Source organism: Sceloporus undulatus, chromosome 4 (assembly GCF_019175285.1).
Source record: "Sceloporus undulatus isolate JIND9_A2432 ecotype Alabama chromosome 4, SceUnd_v1.1, whole genome shotgun sequence".
Taxonomy (NCBI): domain Eukaryota; kingdom Metazoa; phylum Chordata; class Lepidosauria; order Squamata; family Phrynosomatidae; genus Sceloporus; species Sceloporus undulatus.
The window spans coordinates 2,044,724-2,064,787 of NC_056525.1; the positions used below are offsets into that span (position 1 = coordinate 2,044,724).

General features: G+C 44.6%; 1 protein-coding gene across 3 annotated transcripts in view; it reads right to left on the bottom strand.

The window, feature by feature from the left end:
* TGM2 (transglutaminase 2) overlaps window positions 1-20,064 on the bottom strand; it is a 54,821-nt gene that overhangs the window by 31,390 nt on the left and 3,367 nt on the right. For all 3 annotated transcript variants that reach the window (XR_006103454.1, XM_042462531.1, XM_042462532.1), the window contains exon 2: window positions 11,193-11,372. Coding sequence is in view for 2 of the 3 variants with exons in the window: in XM_042462531.1 (XP_042318465.1) it covers window positions 11,193-11,372 (180 nt within the window). In the remaining variant the exon portion in view is untranslated. The remainder of the gene's footprint in view (window positions 1-11,192; window positions 11,373-20,064) is intronic.

The window sequence follows — 20,064 nt, forward strand, 5'->3', positions numbered from 1 at the left end:
AACGGAAGAGTTTGTGGTGGGGAGAGGCAAAGGACTGCACACATACTTTTTGGGCACTATCACTCCTTCAATTGAAATGAAGCCAAGCTGGTCTATGACAACATGTGCATTGAGATGTTGTGCACACAGGCAGATGCCCATATGTGCATTTGGTTGCACATTCAGGTGCACATTCATTGGGTAAACTGCCATTCAACATAAGAGTTGCACAATGTAATCAATGCATAACTCAGAATTAGGACATTCACACTTAACAACTTGAATGTATCATGGCCAATGTCCTCTATACAAGAGGGGCAGAGAGGGATGTGTGTGCCACCCTATTTTTGTTGTTGTTAACTGCCCTCAAGTCTATCTCGACTCATAGCGACAGTATGGATGAGACATCTCCAAGACCCCAAAGCAGAATAAAGAGAAGTAATAGTGCCATTCTATTCTGCTTTGGTCAGGCCTCACCTGGAATATTGTGTCCAGTTCTGGGCCCCACAATTCAAAAAGGATGTTGAGAAACTGGAGCATGTCCAAAGGAGGGCAAACAAAATGGTGAAGGGCCTGGAAACCATAAAGCCTTATGAGGAAAGACTTAGGGAACTGCTGGGGAAGTTTAGCCTGGAGAAGAGAAGGTTAAGAGGAGACATGATAGCCCTGTTTAAATACTTGAAAGGATGTCACAGTGAGGAGGGAGGAAGCTTGTTTTCTGCTGCTCCAGAGAACAGGACCCAGAGCAATGGATGCAAGCTCCAGGAAAAGAGATCCCAACTCAAGATTAGGAGGAACTTCCTGAGAGTAAAGGCTGTTCGACAGTGGAACACACTCCTTCCTCGGAGACTGTGGTGGAGTCTCCTTCCTTGGAGGTCTTTAAACAGAGGCTGGATGGCTATCTGTCAATGTGGATGCTTTGATTGAGAATTCCTGCATGGCAGAAGGGGGGTTGGACTGGATGGCCCTTGTGGTCTCTTCCAACTCAACGATTCAATTATTCTGTCCTCCCCTGCTCTGCTTAATTCCTGCAATCCCATAAAACCCATAGTAACCTCCTTGACAGAGTCCACCCTCCATTTGGCCTGTGGCCTTCCTCTTTTCCTTCTTCCCTCTACCTTTCCCAGTATTATTGTCTTTTCCAGAGTCCTTCCTTTTCATGATGTGTCCGAAGTATGACAGTCTAAGTCTTGTCATCTTGACTTCTATGGATGTTTCTGGCTTGATCTGCTCCAGGACCCATTGGTTTGTCCTTCTGGCTCTTCATGCGATCCTCAGCATTTTTCTCCAGCCCCACAGAATCTCAAAGGAATGGATTTTCTTCCTATCTTCTTTCTTAACTGCCCAGCTCTCACATCTGTACATGGTAATAGGGAATACAATGGCTTGCATGATTCTAGTTTTTGTGCTGAGTTGTATATCTTTGCATTTTAAGATCTTTTCTAGTTTTTTCCTAGCTGTCCTCCCCATTCTTAATCTTCTTCTGATTTCCTGACTGCAGTTCCCATTTCTATCCATGTTTGTTCCAAGGTATGGGAATGCCATCCTATACCAAGAAGAAGGCAGGATATAAATAAATAACATAATAATAATAATAATAATACCTCCATCCCTCCCTCACTATTCTTGTTGGCCTCCATAGGCCCTGGGTGTCTCAATAGAGTGGAGGACCTCCTCTGTCCATGGTGACTCTCCTTAAATCCTGGATACCAAAATCGTAAGGCAAAATAGGAATCATAGGCCCCACACCCACTGGGCATATAAATCGATGAATCATGCTGAGAGTCTGGCTCGGATCAATTATCTGAGTCGTATTTGCATCACGTCCATCGTTCCCATTACAAAAGAGGACAAACAGACTCGGTTTTTCTTGACCCATATTCTCGTTCCCATTGATATTTCTCCGTTGTATTTTGACGTGGACTTTTTTGTTCCCTGTTCGCCTTGCCTTTCTGGAACCGTTTTTTAAAGCTGTCAATCAAGCGCTTAGGCGATTAGATGTCACAGTGACGCCAATTTCTTTGATGCATTTTGACGTGGGCTATTTTTGTTCCCTGTTCCCATTTGTGTCTTTCAAACCTGTTTTTCTGGGTTTTTTTTAAAGCACTCAATCGATCTCTTTGGCGCTTAGGCACTCAGGCAAAAAGAAAAAAACCAAAAGCAGTTTGCTCTGTTCAGAGACCTGGCAGAGCGCTTAGGCCATCGAAACCTTAATTTTTTAAAAAGAAATAAATTTGTCTACACACGCGATCGCCTTGCCCTGCTTCCCGCTCCACTGGGGAAAGGCTACGCGAATGGGGGGAAATGGCACCGGGAATGCAGGAAAGAGAACAAAACTGGTGACACCCCCGGGACAGCCCCTTGAACATTGCTCCTCCCTTCCTAAAATATCGATTCAGACACCTGTCGTTCCCATTAATTTGTTGCAGATCTGACGCAGCAGCTGCAAAAAGAACCACTTGAAAAGTGGTGTCAGGATAACCCAGGTTATCCACCGCTGATTCAGGTTTTTGACAGAGAAATCAATCAAAGTTGGATCAGACGCGAATTCAAATGGGAACTATGTCCCTATAATCTGATTCTTGATTCGCTTTATAGCCCAGTGGGAATGGAGCCATAGAGTTGGAAGAGACCTCAAGGCCCATCCAGTCCAAATCCAGTCTGCCTTGGAGGAAGATACCATCCAAGCCCATCCTGTGGCAGAGGGCCATCCAGCCTCCACAGAAGGAGACTCCATCACCCTCAAAGGCAGCAGCATCTTCCACTGTCCAACAGCTTTTACCATGCCCATGAGTCCTATTGTACACCTAATGTTTAGGTGGAAGAGTGCTCAGTGTTTATTGCTGCCCAATGCACACCAGAACCGTTGTGATCCACATCAGGACCTATGCATATGAGTCCTATTGTGCACTAGGCCTCTTGTGCATTGCTCACCAATGTGCATTGGGCATAGTAACACAACAGCAGCCTTCTACTAGATATGGACACTGCAGAACTGCGCAATTCCTGCAGATGCAGGTTTGTGGCTACTGTGTATGAAATATATATTCACACCTAGTGAAAACCATAAGGTCCTCTGACCAGTGACAGTGAATGTTTTTGTTTCCAATCTTGGAACAGAACTCTTTTATTCTGGGAGTCCAAAAAAGTACTTTCCCTCACCCCATGCTTTGGTAAACTTCCACTGGTCCGTGATGAGAACATGACAAACCCTTTGCTTGCAGGCAGGTCTTCCTAGCTGTAGGTGAGACAGAGCCCCCCTTTCACCTTTCCCCTCGCCGCTCTTTTGGCTGGGATGAAACCCAAAAGCCAACAGAGGCCTTGGGTAGGTCTGGCATTCAAAGAGGCAACACCCTCCGGAGATTTCCCCAGAAAGAAAGAGCTATACACACAACCCAGGGAGAAGAGCAGAGTCACGCTCGACCTTGCCATGGGAATGACTGGCATCTTTCACGCTGAGTAACTAAAGCACACTGTCTGTGCAAAACTCGTGCCAGGGCTTTGCTCCTTGGTTGCCCCACCCAGGTTGTGAAGGCAGACTCTGAGAGCAAAAATACACATGAGCTCAGACCTTGGCAGAGAGAAAGGGCCTTGTTTCTGGTCTTCCTCCCTCCAAAGACAACCACCGTGGGGCCTCTTGGGGGCATGCAGTTGTGCGTGTTTAAGGGGGGTCCTTTCTCTTGGAACACAGTGTGCAGGAGGAGTGTGTGCCTGGAGCCCGGGTGGGACATAAACACACACACACAACTCCTGTCCCTGGCCCCATCTTCCTTGCCCCATGCCCATGACTCAGTCCCAAGGGGAATGGGAACAGGAGTCACTGTTTCTTCCCACTTGTTACCAAACAGGGTCACGGAGTTCCTCGACTCCCCCCAGACAGCTGCTAATTCTGTCTTGCAAAAAGATTCCAGGGTGGGTGAATGGGAGGCTTGCTCTGCCTCGGCTGGACGAACCCCACAGGAGATGTTTGTCCCAACCCTGTTCCTTATTAATAAAGCCTCCTCTTTGTCCAGCCAGGAGGGGAGCAAGAGGGCAGTCCAGCCTGTGGGCATGAGGATGGAGAGGGGCTCAGGTCAGCCTGATGTGACCAGGACCTCCTGGAACTCGAGGCTTTGCAAATTGTGAGAGACAGAAACTCATTCATCTACGGAGCTAAATGGAGCATCATCCTGGTTGGATGGGGGTAAAGGTGGAACATAAATAAAGACTAAGGGACTCGACAGACTGGCATTATATGCCCGCATGTGGGCGGCGAGGGGGCGTGGTGTACATATGCTGGCCCAACCCCAACTCCACCCTAAGCTGCCCCCACACCACCCTCCTGACTAGAAGGCAGGTGGCATCAAACCACATCTTTGGCACAGCATTTACATGTTCTGTACTGAAGAAGCAGAGAAAAGCCACCACTGTGGCGGCTATGGCACACATTTCGTAGTGCCAAAAAAGCTGCTTTTTGAGGCTCTTTTTTGCGCCATGGAAAGGCCAGATTGGGGTCAGCATTCCCAATCCAGTGAGGAAAGGGGCGACTGTGGGCCTCTCCAAAGGGGCAGTCTATGGAGCCCCAGTGGTTGCCCACTCAGGATCATCCCAGGCCCTGAGGTTTCTAAGCCAAAATCTGAGATCTAGGGAATGGTGCCTACTGTTGTCACAAAGTGTTATGCATTAAGTACCAGCCACAGTCGCTCACAGTTTGTCATTCACACACACACACACACACACACACACACAGAGTTAACGTTCTTGTTTGGAAATTAAGACAAAATCTTTGCTAAAGGGGCTGTTTCCCAGTTCAAGGTGGAACAGGGGGTGATTCCTTCTCACTTAACTATATCTACTCATGTATAAGTCTTAAATTTTTAGTCAAAAAATTAACTCCAAAACTTTGAGTCGCCTTTTCCATGGGTCAATGTAAGTACTGTACTTTAACTCTTATTTAAAAACATAACCATCCCCTGGTGAAGGCAAGAGAGTAATCTGTCCTGAAAACATTGAGCTCACTATTCTTTCATCCATCCAGCCTTTAGTGTGAGGATAAACAGACTAAGGGCTATGCGCTGAGATCTGGCATCCCTAAGAAGATAATGACACTAGTAACAATAACCATCATGCTTGCTGCTCCCTGCTTCAAGGAGGGAGGGTCGAAACAGAAAAAGAAATGGTGCAGACGTTAATAGTCCTCTTTTGTTGTTATTGCAAAAGACCAGGTGAATTTCTAATGCTAATGATCTCCCCTTAGATCTCCCCTAAAACACAAATGGGACTGAGGCCAAAGCTTGCCTCTCCTTTCCTTCTGGCCACCCATGGTTTCCTTTCATTTGCCATCTCCCCTATTCCCTGCTCCCCAGCTGTTTGGATTTGCTCCTAGGCCAAATGCTCAGTATAGAGGACCCATAGAAAATCAGGATGTTTTCCCCATCCCACCCCTATCAGGGCAAGAAATGCTTGAACTAAAACCTGAAGTGGAGTCACTGTCCCCTGAATGGGAGCCACTGAGGTCAGTAGGGAATGAGACGCACGCACCCCATTGGTCCTATAAGGCAATAAGGGAAGAGCAGTGTTTGCATCTCTGTCTCTGTTTGCGCCTCAAAGGAGTTCTCCAAGGCACTGGACCTCCAAAGAGGTCCAACACTTTGGACAGCTCCTTTATCCAAGGCCTAGAGCAGAGTCACTGCCCCACTGAGCTGACACATCCCCAGTTGTCCATGAGGGATGTGAAGAGAGCAGAGCAAGTCCATTCCGCTATGGCAAATAATTCACCCTGAGTGTGTAATGAGACTTCCACATGTACCTGCCACAAATATGCACATGCCACAACTGCATTGTGACAAGAAGTGCCAGTGAGGACCACAGGGGTCAGAATTGACTCGTGGCCACTCTGCAGTAGTCATGTTGTTGCTGTTGTAGTTGTTCTGCTCCTTCAAGTTGTTTCCGACTTGTGGTGACCCTCAGGCCAACTTTTTTGGGGTTTTCTGGGGCTGAGAATGTGTGACTCGCCCAAGTGGGTTTCCAAGGCTCCGCCCTGATCTCCAGAGTTATAATCCAATGCTCAGACCACTACTCCATGCTAGCATCGCCTTACTGTTGTGTTGTTGTGTGCCTTCAAGTCATTTGTGACTTATGCCAGCCCTAAGATGAACCTACCTCTGAATTAAATGCCATAATAGGGTACTCTTGGACTGCAGCTCTCAGCATCCCTCTCTGAGGTCTATGCTGACCCAGGGGGTTGCTGGGAGCTGCAGTCCAGTGACACCCAGGGTGCGTCACAATTCTCACCCAAACCCTAGGCCTTGTGCAGAAAAGGCCAACAGCCGAGCAGGACTATGAACCAGTCTTTGGGCCTGAACAGACAGGCCAAAACAAAGCTGCTTCGGGTCACTTTGGAGGTACAGTATGCTGTTTAAATGACACACGCATCTTAGATCCTCGGGGAGGAATTTGTTATAGCCTTATAAAACAAGGCTGTCCTCGACCTCCCAGAGGACCTTTGCAGCTATTGAGCCCGAATTGTGGAACGGCCTGCCGGACAAGATCCGGCATATTACCACCCTATACAGCTTTTAAAAAGCTATAAAGACGGATCTCTTCTGGCAGGCCTTTCCCGAATAGTTCCCCGGCCATAGAAGAAATCTAACTGCTGAACTCTGACTTCACCTTAGTCACGGTCTATTGTTTATTGTAAAATTTTTAAGTATGTTTTAATTCTTACATTGTTTAATAGTATTTTAAGGGGGGAAATTGAGGGTTAGGGATAGTATATTTTAATCTTTGTAAGCCGCCCTGATTGCATTTTGTAGAGGGGTGAGATATAAACAATTATTATTATTATTATTATTATTATTATTATTATTATTATTATTATTTTATCTTAAGAGGTAGAAGTTGTGCCAAAGCTGTGCTCCAGTCCTTAGGAGTGGAGCATGGCTTTGGCGCGGCTTCTGGCCTCTTAGGACGCATGCGTCATTTAAACAGCATACCTCCAAAGTGACAAGAAGCAGCTTTATTTTGGCCTGTCCCTTTGGGCCCTTTGTTTCCTTTGGCAAAGGCCCAAAGAGGAGACAAACTGGGCGGCCTCTTTCCTTGCAAAAGGCCACATGGTTCCATGTTGTGGGAAAGGCCAATTGGGGAGTTTCCTCCCTTTGTTTCCTTCCATGTCCTTTTTCTTTCGCCTGGTTCACCACTAACAGTCTGACGCCGAGAGATAAAGCAAGAGCCAGGCGTTTTGGGAAGCCTCCAGCGCTTCCACCTCTTCCCTTATCCCAAAACAGACTGCGGGCCATATTGCCCTGGGCAGCTCCTACTCAGAGCTTGGGAAAGCTACCAGAACCCCACTGGGGATACTGGGAGGTGCAGTCCAAAAATGTAACCTTTCCTACCTCTGCTTCTAGCTTTACTGACGGAAAGACGTGGCAAACAGTGTTCTCTTGATACTGTTGGAGAGTGTGCCAAAGCTCAGGCATAATGCTACTCAGGGCATGTGTATATATATATATATATATATATATATATATATATGGACATCAGTTCCCAGAATCTTCCAGTTAGAAGATGGAGGAGTTAGCGTCCTCCAAAAGAGTAGCTTTTCCTTCCTTGGAAACATATTCAGGGCCAAGTAACAAATTACAACAAAATTCACAACACAGGGATGCAATTTTTGGTGGCCTACTAAAAAGCACAAAATACATAGATATATAGGAGTCAAATTGTATGGAAAATATCATTTGTGATTAGACATTTGGAAGTCTGTTTTTACTTAGTGTAATTGCATAAATGTGATGTAAGGTTATATACCTATATATGCATGTGCGTGTGTCTATATGTGGGTTTTAGGTTTTTTTTAGTTTCATTGAGGTGGTGGGCTCAAAGTTCTTGAAAGGAAGTATGGTGTAGTGGTTTGAACATTGGACTAGGACATCAAGAGACCAGGGTTCAGATCCCCACTCAGCCACGGAAATCCATTGTGGGAACTTGGTCTGGTCACACTCTCTCAGCTTCAGAGGAAGGCAAACTCCCTTTGAACAAATTCTACCCAACAACAACAACAACAACAACAGCCCCATGATAGGTTCACTTTAGGGTTGGCATAAGTCAGTAATTCTGTGAACGCACACAACCACCATCAGAGAATTCTTATTTCCGGAGGTGGGTTGGCAATGCCATGTTGTTGTCCTTGGTGTAGCTATGAGGAGCGGCTTAGAGAGGAGGAGATGTTTAGCCTGGAGAAGAGATGATTAAGAGGTGATAGGATAGCTCTGTTTAAGTATTTGAAGGGATGTCATGTTGAGGAGGGAGCAAGCTTGTTTTCTGCTGCTACAGAGAATAGAACACAGAACAATGTATTCAAACTACAGGAAAAGAGATTCCACCAAAACGTTAGGAGGAACTTCCTGAGAGTAAGGGCTGTTCGACAGTGGAACACACTCCTTCCTCGGAGATTTTAGTGGAGTCTCCTTCCTTGGAGGTCTTTAAACAGAGGCTGGATGGCCATCTTTTTGGGATGCTCTGATTGTGAGTTCCTGCATGGCAGAATAGGGTTGGACTGGATGGCCCTTGGGGTCTCTTCCAACTCTATGATTCTAAAAGAAGATTCAGAGTAGACATGACAGCCCTGCTTAAATATCTGAAGGGGTGACACAATGGAGCAACCTTGTTTTCTGACACAGAGCCATCAATTCAAACTTCAGGGGAAAAGATTCCACCTAAACATTAGGAAGAATTTCTTGATGGCAAGAGCTGTTTGACTGGAAGATGTTGCTGCCTTGGAGGGTTGTGGAGTCTTCTTCTTTGGAGGTTTTCAAACAGAGGCTGGGTGGCCATCTGTCACAAGGAGGGCTTGGATAGTGTCCTCCTGCATGGCAGAAGGGGTTTGGACTGGGCAGCCCTTGGGAGCCTCTGTCATTCCATGATGCTATGATTCTATCCCCTTGGCCTCATCCTACCATATATATTCGACCTCATGTATAATAAGTAGAGGCCAGGTTTAGAGGCCAAAATTATGGATTTTGATATGACTTGTGTATGAGTCAAGGGTAAAATTTAGGCTCTTGTAATGAAGGATCTCAAGGAGGGAGCAAAGGAAAACTGTGCCAAAAGCATACTGAACTGTGCCCATACTACAGGATGGATGGATTAAATATTATTATTATTATTAGTAGAGATGGGTCAGTGCTTCCAGGACAGACTATGCTTTTGCCTTTCACCGGTGGATGGTTCCTTGTTTAAATAAAAATTAAAGTACAGTACTTGCACTGACCCATGGATAAGTCGACTCAGGCTTTTGGGGTCAAATTTTTCACTAAAATTTCTGGACCTATATATGAGTCTATACAGTATTTGACAAAAGGAGTGAACTCGAAGGAACTGGCAGTGATCTCTCCATCACCAGCTATTTTTCCAAACCGCTTTTCGCCCTGCTTCAAATGTGCCAGCTGCTCTTTCGTTTTAGTAAAAAGCCAACCAGCAACATCTTAATATTCTTCTACTTTTTAGAATGGTTTTCATGCCAAGTTTCTGTTCTCATTCACATTGTTCTTCCTCAGACAATGGGGGGAAAGTAAAACGCAGGTGACTCAGTCGGACCCTTTGCCAGAGTGGGCTCCTTGCTTTGATGTTGGGACTCAGGAGGAGCTCCTGGTGGGGAGCCGTCTGTCCGTCCGTCTGGAATTTCACAGCAAGGCCCTGGAAGGACATTTGGGCCTGGCGAAGAGGTGCGAAAACAAAGAAAACGCTGCCTGGGGAGGGAGGAAACATTTCTGCAAAAACTGAGAGGGAGAAAGCTCTCAGTGTGCAATGCTATTTAGTCTTAGCAGGGCCTTTGGGTGGAGCAGTCCTCTGAGAAATGTGAGAGCAAAGGGCCCTCTCTGCAGACTAGGGAAGAAAAACCTTCCTGGACGCACAGCGAGGGATTTACAGGTTGCAGTCCTTGAACAAGGAAATTGCAAAGGAAGACTAGGAAGCAAAGCTGCTGATTATTCACAAATTCCATTACCAAGATGTGCCTTTCCATACCTAGGATCAAACATTGAGCAGAACGGAGACTGCAGGCAAGAAATAAGAAGAAGACGATGAATGGGAAGGGAAGCTATAAAAGACCTAGAAAAGATCCCAAAGAGTAAAGATATACAACTGAGCAGCACTAAAGTTAGAATCATCCAAGCCACTGTATTCTTCTCTCCAAGCGAAACATACCAAACTCTCTTCCATGTTTCCAATTGCCCATTGACAATTTTCAAACTTCACATTCCCTTCCCCATTTGCTCATTTGTACTAAGATCCAGCATCAGGGTTGTGTAGTATAGATATCTATAAAGATCTTCTTTGGAGGTTTTTAAACAGAGAGGTTAGATGGGCATCTTTCAGGATTGCATAGCATGGATTGGACTATTATTATTATTATTATTATTATTATTATTATTATTATTATTATTATTAGTAGTAGTAGTAGTAGTATATTATTATTATAATAATTTTATTTACTTATATCCCACCTTTCTCCCAAAATAGCGGCTCAAGGCAGACTGAAAACTCCTTGAGGTCCTTTCCAGCTTTAATACTATGCTTCGATGTTTCTGAATATGGAGTTAAGCCTTGGTTGTGTTATACAGCCCTCGTATTGAATAATGACTCTGCACAAGTGAATGGACACCTAAAAATGCAATCAAATTTACCCCTCACATTCATGCACATTACATGTGCACCTCAAAGTCATCCACATACACAAGGGAATTGCATGCTCATCTCCACTTCCACAACCTTGAACTAAATGGGGCTATTCCATATTGGGCAAAAGTGTCTAACGTCTTCCGCAGAGTCACTTATATGTGCATAAGACACCAACATGATTCTGGCCTTCATGTTCAGTTGGACAGACATGCACACAAAAACCCTGAGGCCAAAGTAGGTAAATAAATCTTACCACACCTTTGAGAATAACTGAAAGAAAGAAGTTGGCAACATGAGCTTTCCTAGACTGAAGTCTACTTCCTCAAATCCATTTGGTGGAGCGGAAACCAGGGCTAGACCTATATATGCCATTGGTATGTGAGGATGTCAGTTCAAATTACAAATCCTTTGTGTATGGAAATGAAATGGCAAGTCCAGTTTTAGCAATGGTTGATGGTCGTTGGTGGACAAGAACAGAGGAAACTAGCCAGAGGTGAGGAGAATAGATGAGTGTGGGAAACACACACTCAGAGGAAGGCCAAAGGAAGACTCACCTGTCTCAACGTTGAAGGTGAGCTTGTCCACCGCTTCATCGTAGGGCCTTCCGGCGAAGTGCAGGGTAACAATGAAAGACTGGCCGCGGCGCACAATGAGCTGCTGGCATCCGGCCTCAGAGGTCCTGTGGTCCAGATTGTTGTGCTCACATTCCAGGTCCCATGTCTCCAACTGCAGCACTGCCAAGACAAGAGAGCCAATTGAGAGAAAGGCTTTGTACAGATAGACAATGTCAGAGCTAGAAAATCCAGTTCCCGATGACAGAAGAAAGAGTTCACAAAGTCCTCACCAAAAAGGAGGAGTGCCTCTGCCTTCAACATATTTGGATCATCAGGAAAACAGAGGTATTATCAGCATCAGCATTTCATATATACACTTCCATGTCCCCAGCCACTCAAGAGGACTTACCAAAATTCAAACAACCAAAAATAAAAGCGCCTAAGGGCCACATTCCCACTTACAAATAAATTGCTTCGTGATACGAATTGATGGATCATTTTGGCAGCGGAGCATGGGTTCACACTACATTTGCCCCCATCGCATTTTCTTGCTGCAAAATAAAATAAAATAACCCGCTTGTGGTTCACACTGATGAATGAATCCATTCAAAATGGATCCACTCCAGCCAGACAAAGGGCAAATTTAAATCGATTTCAATCTGCATCTTGTTTACACTTGCGCCGAATTGATTTATCCAAAAAGATGTGGAAAAAATCAGTGTCAAAAAGGCGTGGGTCAAATGGGTCTTGCGCATGGCCCCCCTTTCCGAATGGTTTCAGCGATTCGGATCAAGTGTGAACCAGGGTCATTTAAACCATTTCAAACCAATTTGCAATCTGGTTTAAAAGGTAGTGGGAATGAGGCCTACTTAAAAAATACAGAATGTGATTGCTAAAATACATAGAATCTTAAAAGCCAGCATAATGTAGGGATTCCCAGACTTTGGTCCTCCAAGCCTTTTGGACTCCAGCTCCCAGTCACCTTGATCAACAGTCAGGAATTCTGGGAGCTGAAGTCCAAAACATCTGGAGGACCAAAGTTTGGGAATCACTGGATAGTGGTTTGAGTGTTGGACTAGAACTCTAGAGATCAGGGTTCAAATCCCTGCTCAGCCATGGAAACCCACTGGGTGACTATGGGCAAGTCACATGGCACTCTTCATTTCGAATTTGCTGCTTGCGCTCCATTCCAGGCATTGGCTTTGACCTGCAAAACCCGAATCATTTTGCAGCCAGGATATTTTGAAAGCCACCTCTTCCCCTTGTGAGTCCTCCCAAATTTGGGGTGAACTTCTTTTACAGCTGTTGGGAGTTTTCCACCCGTCCAACTTAGGATGTTATCAAAGCACTGTGACAATGCAATAGTGGCCACATCTGTAGGTTTTACCCATGTTTTGGGGGCCCATGTACTTTAGCAGTGCCTTCCTGGATAGCAGGGGATGGCCCTTGGGTTTCCTGATAGCAATATGGTTCTATGTCCATGAACAATGTATGCTGGAAAGAAGGGGACTTCCAATGCTATGAAAGCAACCAAAATTGATTGAGGGTTTCAAACAAGTCTCATACGATTCATTGGTTGATTGAATGTAGCCATTGGTTTAAGCATTGGACTAGGACTCTGAAGACTGGGGTTCAAATCCCAGCTCAGCTATGTAAACCCACTTGGTGACCTTGGGCAAGTCACACTCTCTCAGCCTCAGAGGATGGATGGCAATGGCAAACCTCCTGTGAAGAACCATGCCAGGAAAACCCTATCTTAGGGTGTCATAAGTCAAAAATGACTTAGAGGCACACAACAACGACAACACCCTGCCTTTCTCCTGGGATGGAAAAGGGGGGGGGGTATAAATTCCCACACAGAGAATGGGGAATTAATTTATTAAATTCAGAGGAAAATAAGTTTACATTCTAGCCTCTCTCCCCAGTATGTAATTTTTAGGCAAAGGTCATGCCCATAGAAATGCAAGGGGAGAGCAGCTCTCCTCCATCTGTTCCTGCAAAGTTGTTGCACACAGGTTGCGTGATCCTACTCTCATGCTCTCTGTTAGGAAGGATATGCTTGCTTTGGACCAAACCTCTCTTTCCGGAGTGAGACCATCTGCTTTGCAAGGGCTCATGTTCAAAGCCAATTCTAACAAGACAACTTGGCATCAAGAGTGCTGTCAGGAGTTCAGAAGGCTTCTTATTCTTTTCTTGACAGAGCATCTCTCTTTCTCTCTTTCTAGGCCAGCCTAAGAAGCGAGATCTGCTGGATGGGCCCCCTTCCATGTCCCATCAATGGGGCAATACATCATATGGGGATATGGGAGTGGGATTCAAACTGCAAGAAAAGAAATTCCATTTCCACCTAAACACTGGCAAGAACTTCTTGGCAGTAAGATCTCTTTGAATGTGGAATAGAGTGCTTCAGAGGACAGTGGATTCTCCATCATTGGGGGTTTTAAAAGAGAGGTTGGATGAGCATCTCTCAGAAGGGCATTAGTTTCCAGGCTGCATCAAAAGAAGTATAGTATCTAGATCAAGGGAAGTAATAGTGTTTTTGTCAGGCTTCACCTGGAATAATACTGTGTCCAGTTCTGGGCACCGCAATTCAGGAAGGATGTTGACAAATTGGAGTGTGTCCAGAGGAGGGAGACCAAAGTGGTGAAAGCTCTCTGAGGAAAGACTCAGGGAGCAGGGGATGTTTAGCCTGGAGAAGAGAAGGTTAATAGGGGATATGATAGCCCTGTTTAAATACTTGAAGGGATTTCATATTGAGGAGGGAGCAAGCTTGTTTTCTGCTGCTCCAGAGAATGGGACATAGAACAATGGATGCAAAGAGTTTCCACCTAAATATGAGGAATAACGTCACCATTTGGAGCTACGGAGAGAAGATCTGACCGTGTTTTTGAACCATCTGAGCAACATCTACCCAAACATCCAATTCATAATGGAAAAAGAAAATTCTTGGATGTCCTGGTCAGCCACAAACCGAACCAATGACTGGGACACAAGGCATACAGAAAACTTGCACACAAAGACAGACACCTGCACAAGAACTCCAAACATCACCCAGGACAAAAAAGAAGCAGGACAGGAGATACCTTCTCACAGCTGCAGAAATTGACCGCATACGGTGCAGCTGTGGACAAAGGACCACCAAACGCAGTGTTCAAACATGAATCAAAAAACACAATAGACACTGCAGACTGGGTCAGCCAGAAAAATCAGCCGTAGCACAAGACTTTATAAACCATCTTGGGCATAAAATGCTGTTTCAAAACACTGAAATTCTGGACCATGCCAACAATTATTAGGTCAGATTCACAGGGAAGCCACCGAAATCCTCAAACACCTGGACAACTTCAAGAGGAAAGAAAAAACCCTTAAAGAGAACAAAGTTTGGTTCCCAGTCCTGAAAAACAACAAAACCAAGACCCAGCAAAGGCAAATGAAAACCAGCCAGGTTCAGGGGTTTTCCCAGATGACAATGGATCATTAAGTAAATAGACCCCTTGAGACCTTGCCATTCAACAACAGACCAACACACAGATTAACATGGAAATCACTTCCCCTCAACCAACAGTATATATACCCCACTCACTTCTATGCCAACATTCTCTGAAGATGCCAGCCACAGATGCTGGTGAAACGTCAGGAATAAACTCTTCCAGCACGGACTCATAGCCCGAAACCCCCCCCAAAAACCCTATTAACTTCATGATGGCAAGAGCTATTCGATAGTAGATGATGCTCCCTTGGAGGATGTTGGACTTTCCTTCTTTGGAGGATTTTAAAGAAAGGCTGGATGGCCATCTGCCACAAGGAGGGCTTGGACTGTGTCCTCCTTCATGGCAGAATGGGGTTGGGTTGGATGGCCCTTGGGGGTCCCTTCCAACTCTAGGGCTGCATCCACACTGGAGAAATAACCCAGTTTGGCACCGCTTTAACTGCCCTGGCTCAAGGCTATGGAATTCTGGGAGTTGGAGTTTGTTGTGGGCCCAGAGCAGAGCAGAACAACAAATTCCAACTTCCGAAATTTCACAGCCTTTGAGCCAGAAAACAAGTGCAAAACTGGGTTATTTCTCCAGTGTGGATGCAGCCTTAGAGTCTATGCTTCTAGGCATCAAACTCTTTGGCCAAGGGATTTCCACTCATTATTAAGTCCAAGCTTCTTAGAACTAGTCCACTTGGCAGCATCCAAGGACAAGAGGAACCTTTCCGAAAAGGAACCCACCCCACTCCTTTTGGAAGCTGCTTCCAAACATTAATCACCAGTATTGTTATTCCTCTGCTACGTGTTTGGTTTCTAACATGAAGCACACTCTGGTTACCTCTTCACCTTCCTTTGGGAAAAGGAACAAAGCAAAGTTTAACAGCTCTCCCCACTTGGCTCATGTTTCCAAGCGCCTGGAACATCCTTGCGCTGAGGCCTCTTTGCACAATTTTCCAACAGCTGGGACATTTTGCAATTTTAATTACCCAGTTCTCCAGGTCCTTTTGTTTTTTTAAAATGAAGGAATACAGAACTTGATCTTGGAAGTGTTATTTTTGGGAAAGATATCTTGCAACCCTCCGACCCTAATGGAAATTCTGCCTGGGGATTCTGGGAGTTGCAGTCCAAAGAAATAATGTTACTAAGCTATGACGAAAATGTAAAAGCACCAGAGGAAGGGGAGAACGGAAACAGAAAACTACTGAAACTAGAGCTTGGAAACATCACTTTGGGAGGCTAAACCTCCCAGAATCCTCCAGTCAGCACAAGCCCTGGCCATGCCGGCTGGGGATTCTGGGGATTGCAGTTATTCTAAGTAATGCTTCTAAATGATAACAAGCACAGAACATCAGGGCAATGGGCTATGAATGCATGCAAAGTAGAACTTAAGACATTCATTTTTGGACTACAATTCCCATAATCCATGACCAGTGGTCATTGGGAGTTGTAGCCTCAAAGAAAAAACCATTGCCAAAAAGAAGAGCCCAGAGGGATCAGACGAAGGGCCCATTGACACTACACAACGATTGCACTGTTTATTTCACTTTAACTGCCATGGTTCTATACTAAGAAATCCTAGGATGTGTAACTTAGGGGGGCACTATAGCTCCCTAAACTGGCTAATCATTCCAATTTCTCTTCCCTTAACTGCCAATTCCATAGGATGGGACCACCGCAGTTAAAGTGCAGCAATAGTGCTATGAAGGTGTAGTGTCCTATCATGGCCCCCATCTTGGAGATCCTTCTCTGCCCAATGGCCAGCTCTGGGAGGCCCAGCCAAATTGGGGCATGGGATCCATCAACCTCCTTTTCCCAGCATTGGTTTCCAGCAACTGGGATGCTGGGCTCTGCTGTTTCCCACCATTGAGGTCCCATATAGCCATCATGATGGGTCTTAGGACCTTATCATACTAGATGCTGAGAAACGGGATTTAAAGTAGATTTAAAAAGTGTGAATGACCCCAAATTAAGCCGGTTTGCAAACCAGTTTAAAATGTAGTGTGAATGGGCCCGCTGTTGCAAAACACAGAGCATCCGGATGCAAAGGAAGCCACTGCCCTTATGACTCAGTGGTTAAAAACCTTTTGTCTTTGAAACTAGCTAAACTATCATAATCCTTTCGCTCTTTAGCACTGTCTCTCATTTAATTAATGAATAACCTGATTAATCTGGGATTAAGCTAATGCTGAAACTCCAGGTCCATCACTGTAGTTTTTTTTAAAATAATTTAATTAAGTGATCCCTGTTTTGTTAGAAATGGTCCAACTTAATTCATAACTTAATAGATTTCAGCAACGTAGTTCTTCTCTTCTAGGGGAAAGTCTGGTGCAACGGTGGCCTTAATCTACAGGCAGCAGTGATTAAAAGCGGCTAATTAAAACCCGCCAGCTGATAAGCTAAAAGGAAAGGTTTTTGTCATCCGTGTGGAATGGCATCCAAGAGTTGGCGAGGGAGGAATGCCTCAGTTCTGGCAGCATCGCCATAAAAGGCCCTCTCATGCTTCCCTGCCAAACTCAGTTCTCACATTGTCTGGATGTGCAGGAGAGCAGAACTGAAAAGTACAAAATTTCATACTGCAACTCCCAGAATCCCCCTGCCAGCATAATCCAAGCAGGCAGTCCTTTATAGAAACCTAGAGTTGGAAGAGACCCCAAGGGCTCTGATCCAGTCCAACCCCCTTCTGCCATGCAGGAACTCTCAATCAAAGCATCCCTGGGACCGACAGCCATCTAGTCTCTGCTTAAAGACCCCCAAAGAAGGAGACTCCACCACTCTGGAGGGAATGTCTTCCACTATTGAACAGCTCTTACCATCAGGAAATGCTTTGTAACGTTGAGCTGGAATCCCTTTCCCTGTAAGTTTGCATCCATTGCTCCATTGTGTCCTATTCTCTGGAGCAGCAGAAAACAAGCTTGCTCCATCCTCAGTGTGACGCCTCTTCAGATATTTAAACAGGGCTCTCATGTCACCTCTTAACCTTCTCTTCAGATCTCTGCTTCTAAATCCAAGCGGCAGGGAGGATCACCTGCAGGTTGCTGAGCCTTCAAATATGTCATAACACATTGCAAAATACACACCCATGATGCGCATAAAGTCTGCTGCATCTGTGGAAGTAGACAGAGGCTGCAGAAATAATGCACGTTAACAGGACTTTAACTGCCATGGCTCCATGTGAGGAAATTCTGGGAAGTGCAGTTTTGTGAGACATTTAGCCTTCTCTGTCAGAGACCTTGGGTGCCACAACAAACTACAAATCCCTGGATTCCATAGCTTTGAGCCATGGCAAACTGCTTTCTTTCTTTCTTTCTTTCTTTCTTTCTTTCTTTCTTTCTTTCTAGAGCGCTGTAAATTTACACAGTGCTGTACATACAATCAGTTAAAAATAGAATAGAATAATATAAAACAAACCTACCTAAGACATACATTCTACTAAAATAATTTAACTAAATACACATTAACATTACATAATAAAATATGTATTTCTGCAGCTCTGTCTACTTCCTCAGATGCAGTAGATTTTATGTGCATTGTGTGCATTATTTCTACAGTGCGGATGCAGCCTCAATTTACGAAAGCTTATGCTACAACTTCTTTCTCTCCGTCTCAAAGGTGCTACAGGATCCCTTTGCATCTAGAAATAGATTTTTTCCGTGGAAAAGGGACAGCAAAGTCATATGGGAAGCAAACACAGCAAACAGAAGAGTTCTAGATGTAAATAATTTTAAATGTCTCAATCTCAAAAAATCTAGAAGTTTGGGGAACAAAGAAATATTTCTTTGGCGGAGTGTAAGATTCTTACAGTCGTCCCTTCTTATACACAATTTTTTTATACACGGATTCAAGCATCCACGGTTTGAAAATGTTCCAAAAATGTATAAATTTCAAACACCAAACCTTGATTTTCCATTTTTTATAAGGGATACCCTTTTGCCATGTCATTATATTTAATGGGACTTGAGCATCCATGGGTTTTGCTATCCACGGGGGATCTTGGAACCAAACCCAAGCGGATAACAAGAAATCAGAAGAAGAGGACTTGGAAAGGGCAGCTATGAGAGAACTAGACAAGATCCTCAAGTGCCAAGACATATTACTGAATACCAAAAGTCAAGATGGCCCATGCCATTGTATTTCCAGTTTCTATGTGTGACTGTGAAAGCTGGACAGTGAAGAAAGTGGATAGGAAGAAAATCAGCTCATTGGAGATGTGGGGCTGGAGGAGAGGTCTGCAGAAACCACGGATTGCTAAGAGATAAATCAATAGGTCTTTGCACAGATCAAGCCTGAATTCTCCCTAGAAGCAAAGGGACTAAACTAAGGTTGTCATATTTTGGCCACATCACCACTAGAGAAGACTATAATGCTCGGCAAAGCTGAGGACAACGGGAAAAGAGGAAGTCTCCATTCCAAAAGGATTGATTCAATTAAAGAAACCATGGCCATGAATCTGCAGGAGAGAGGGACTTGGAGGTCTTTCCTTCATAGGGTCACCATGGGTCAAAGTCGACTTGAAGGCAAAAGATTCTTGATTCAGGGGCCTTGCCTTCATTCTGCCCCCCCCCATAGATATCACTATGGAGGCTATATCTCCATAGCTATATGGAGCTATAGCTATGGAATTATAGCTGTCTTCATAGCTATAGCTTCTTGAACATCTCCTGTCAGTTCATAAGTGGGCCTCAGGATGATATGGTGGTCTTCTGAGGCATTACTGTTTCTTCTGTATTGGGAGCTTGGAGTCAGGAAATGTGGACCAGCAGAACATCTGCACAGTGGTCCTCTTGTTTGTAGATATCCCTGGCATGTCCATGGATGGAAGTGTGACTCGTGCCAAGGGAGGTGCCCCCAGCCTTAGGTTCACATTCACAGTTGTTCTTGCACACTGGACAGCCTGATGGGTCGCTTCAATGCTGTGTGTTTCCAATGAACCAGAAGCAACCAGCAACAGTAAACCTAAATGCAATTATTTCACGCAGGAAAAGAGATGAATGGAGCAGACCAGAGAAGAGGAACGCTTCCAGGCCTTCCCTGAATAATGGCCTCGTCTGTCACCCCGCTGAGATCTGACCATCGTTTTGATCACTCCCGGCTGGTTATCTCACATCTCTGCTTCTTCCTGTCTTGATTGTTTTAACTAATGGTTTTAATGATTTATTTTATATTTATTTTATATCATTGTTATATATGCAAGGAGGGGAGAAGAGGGGATTATTTATATTGTATTGTATTGTATTAGAGTTGTATTGTATTTTATGTGTGTTTTGGTTTTTATTACTGTATTATTGTCTTGTATTTTTATTGTGTTGTAAGCCACTTCAATCCTATGGGAAGAGGCAGGATAGAAATTATTATTATTATTATTATTATTATTATTATTATTATTATTATTATTATTAT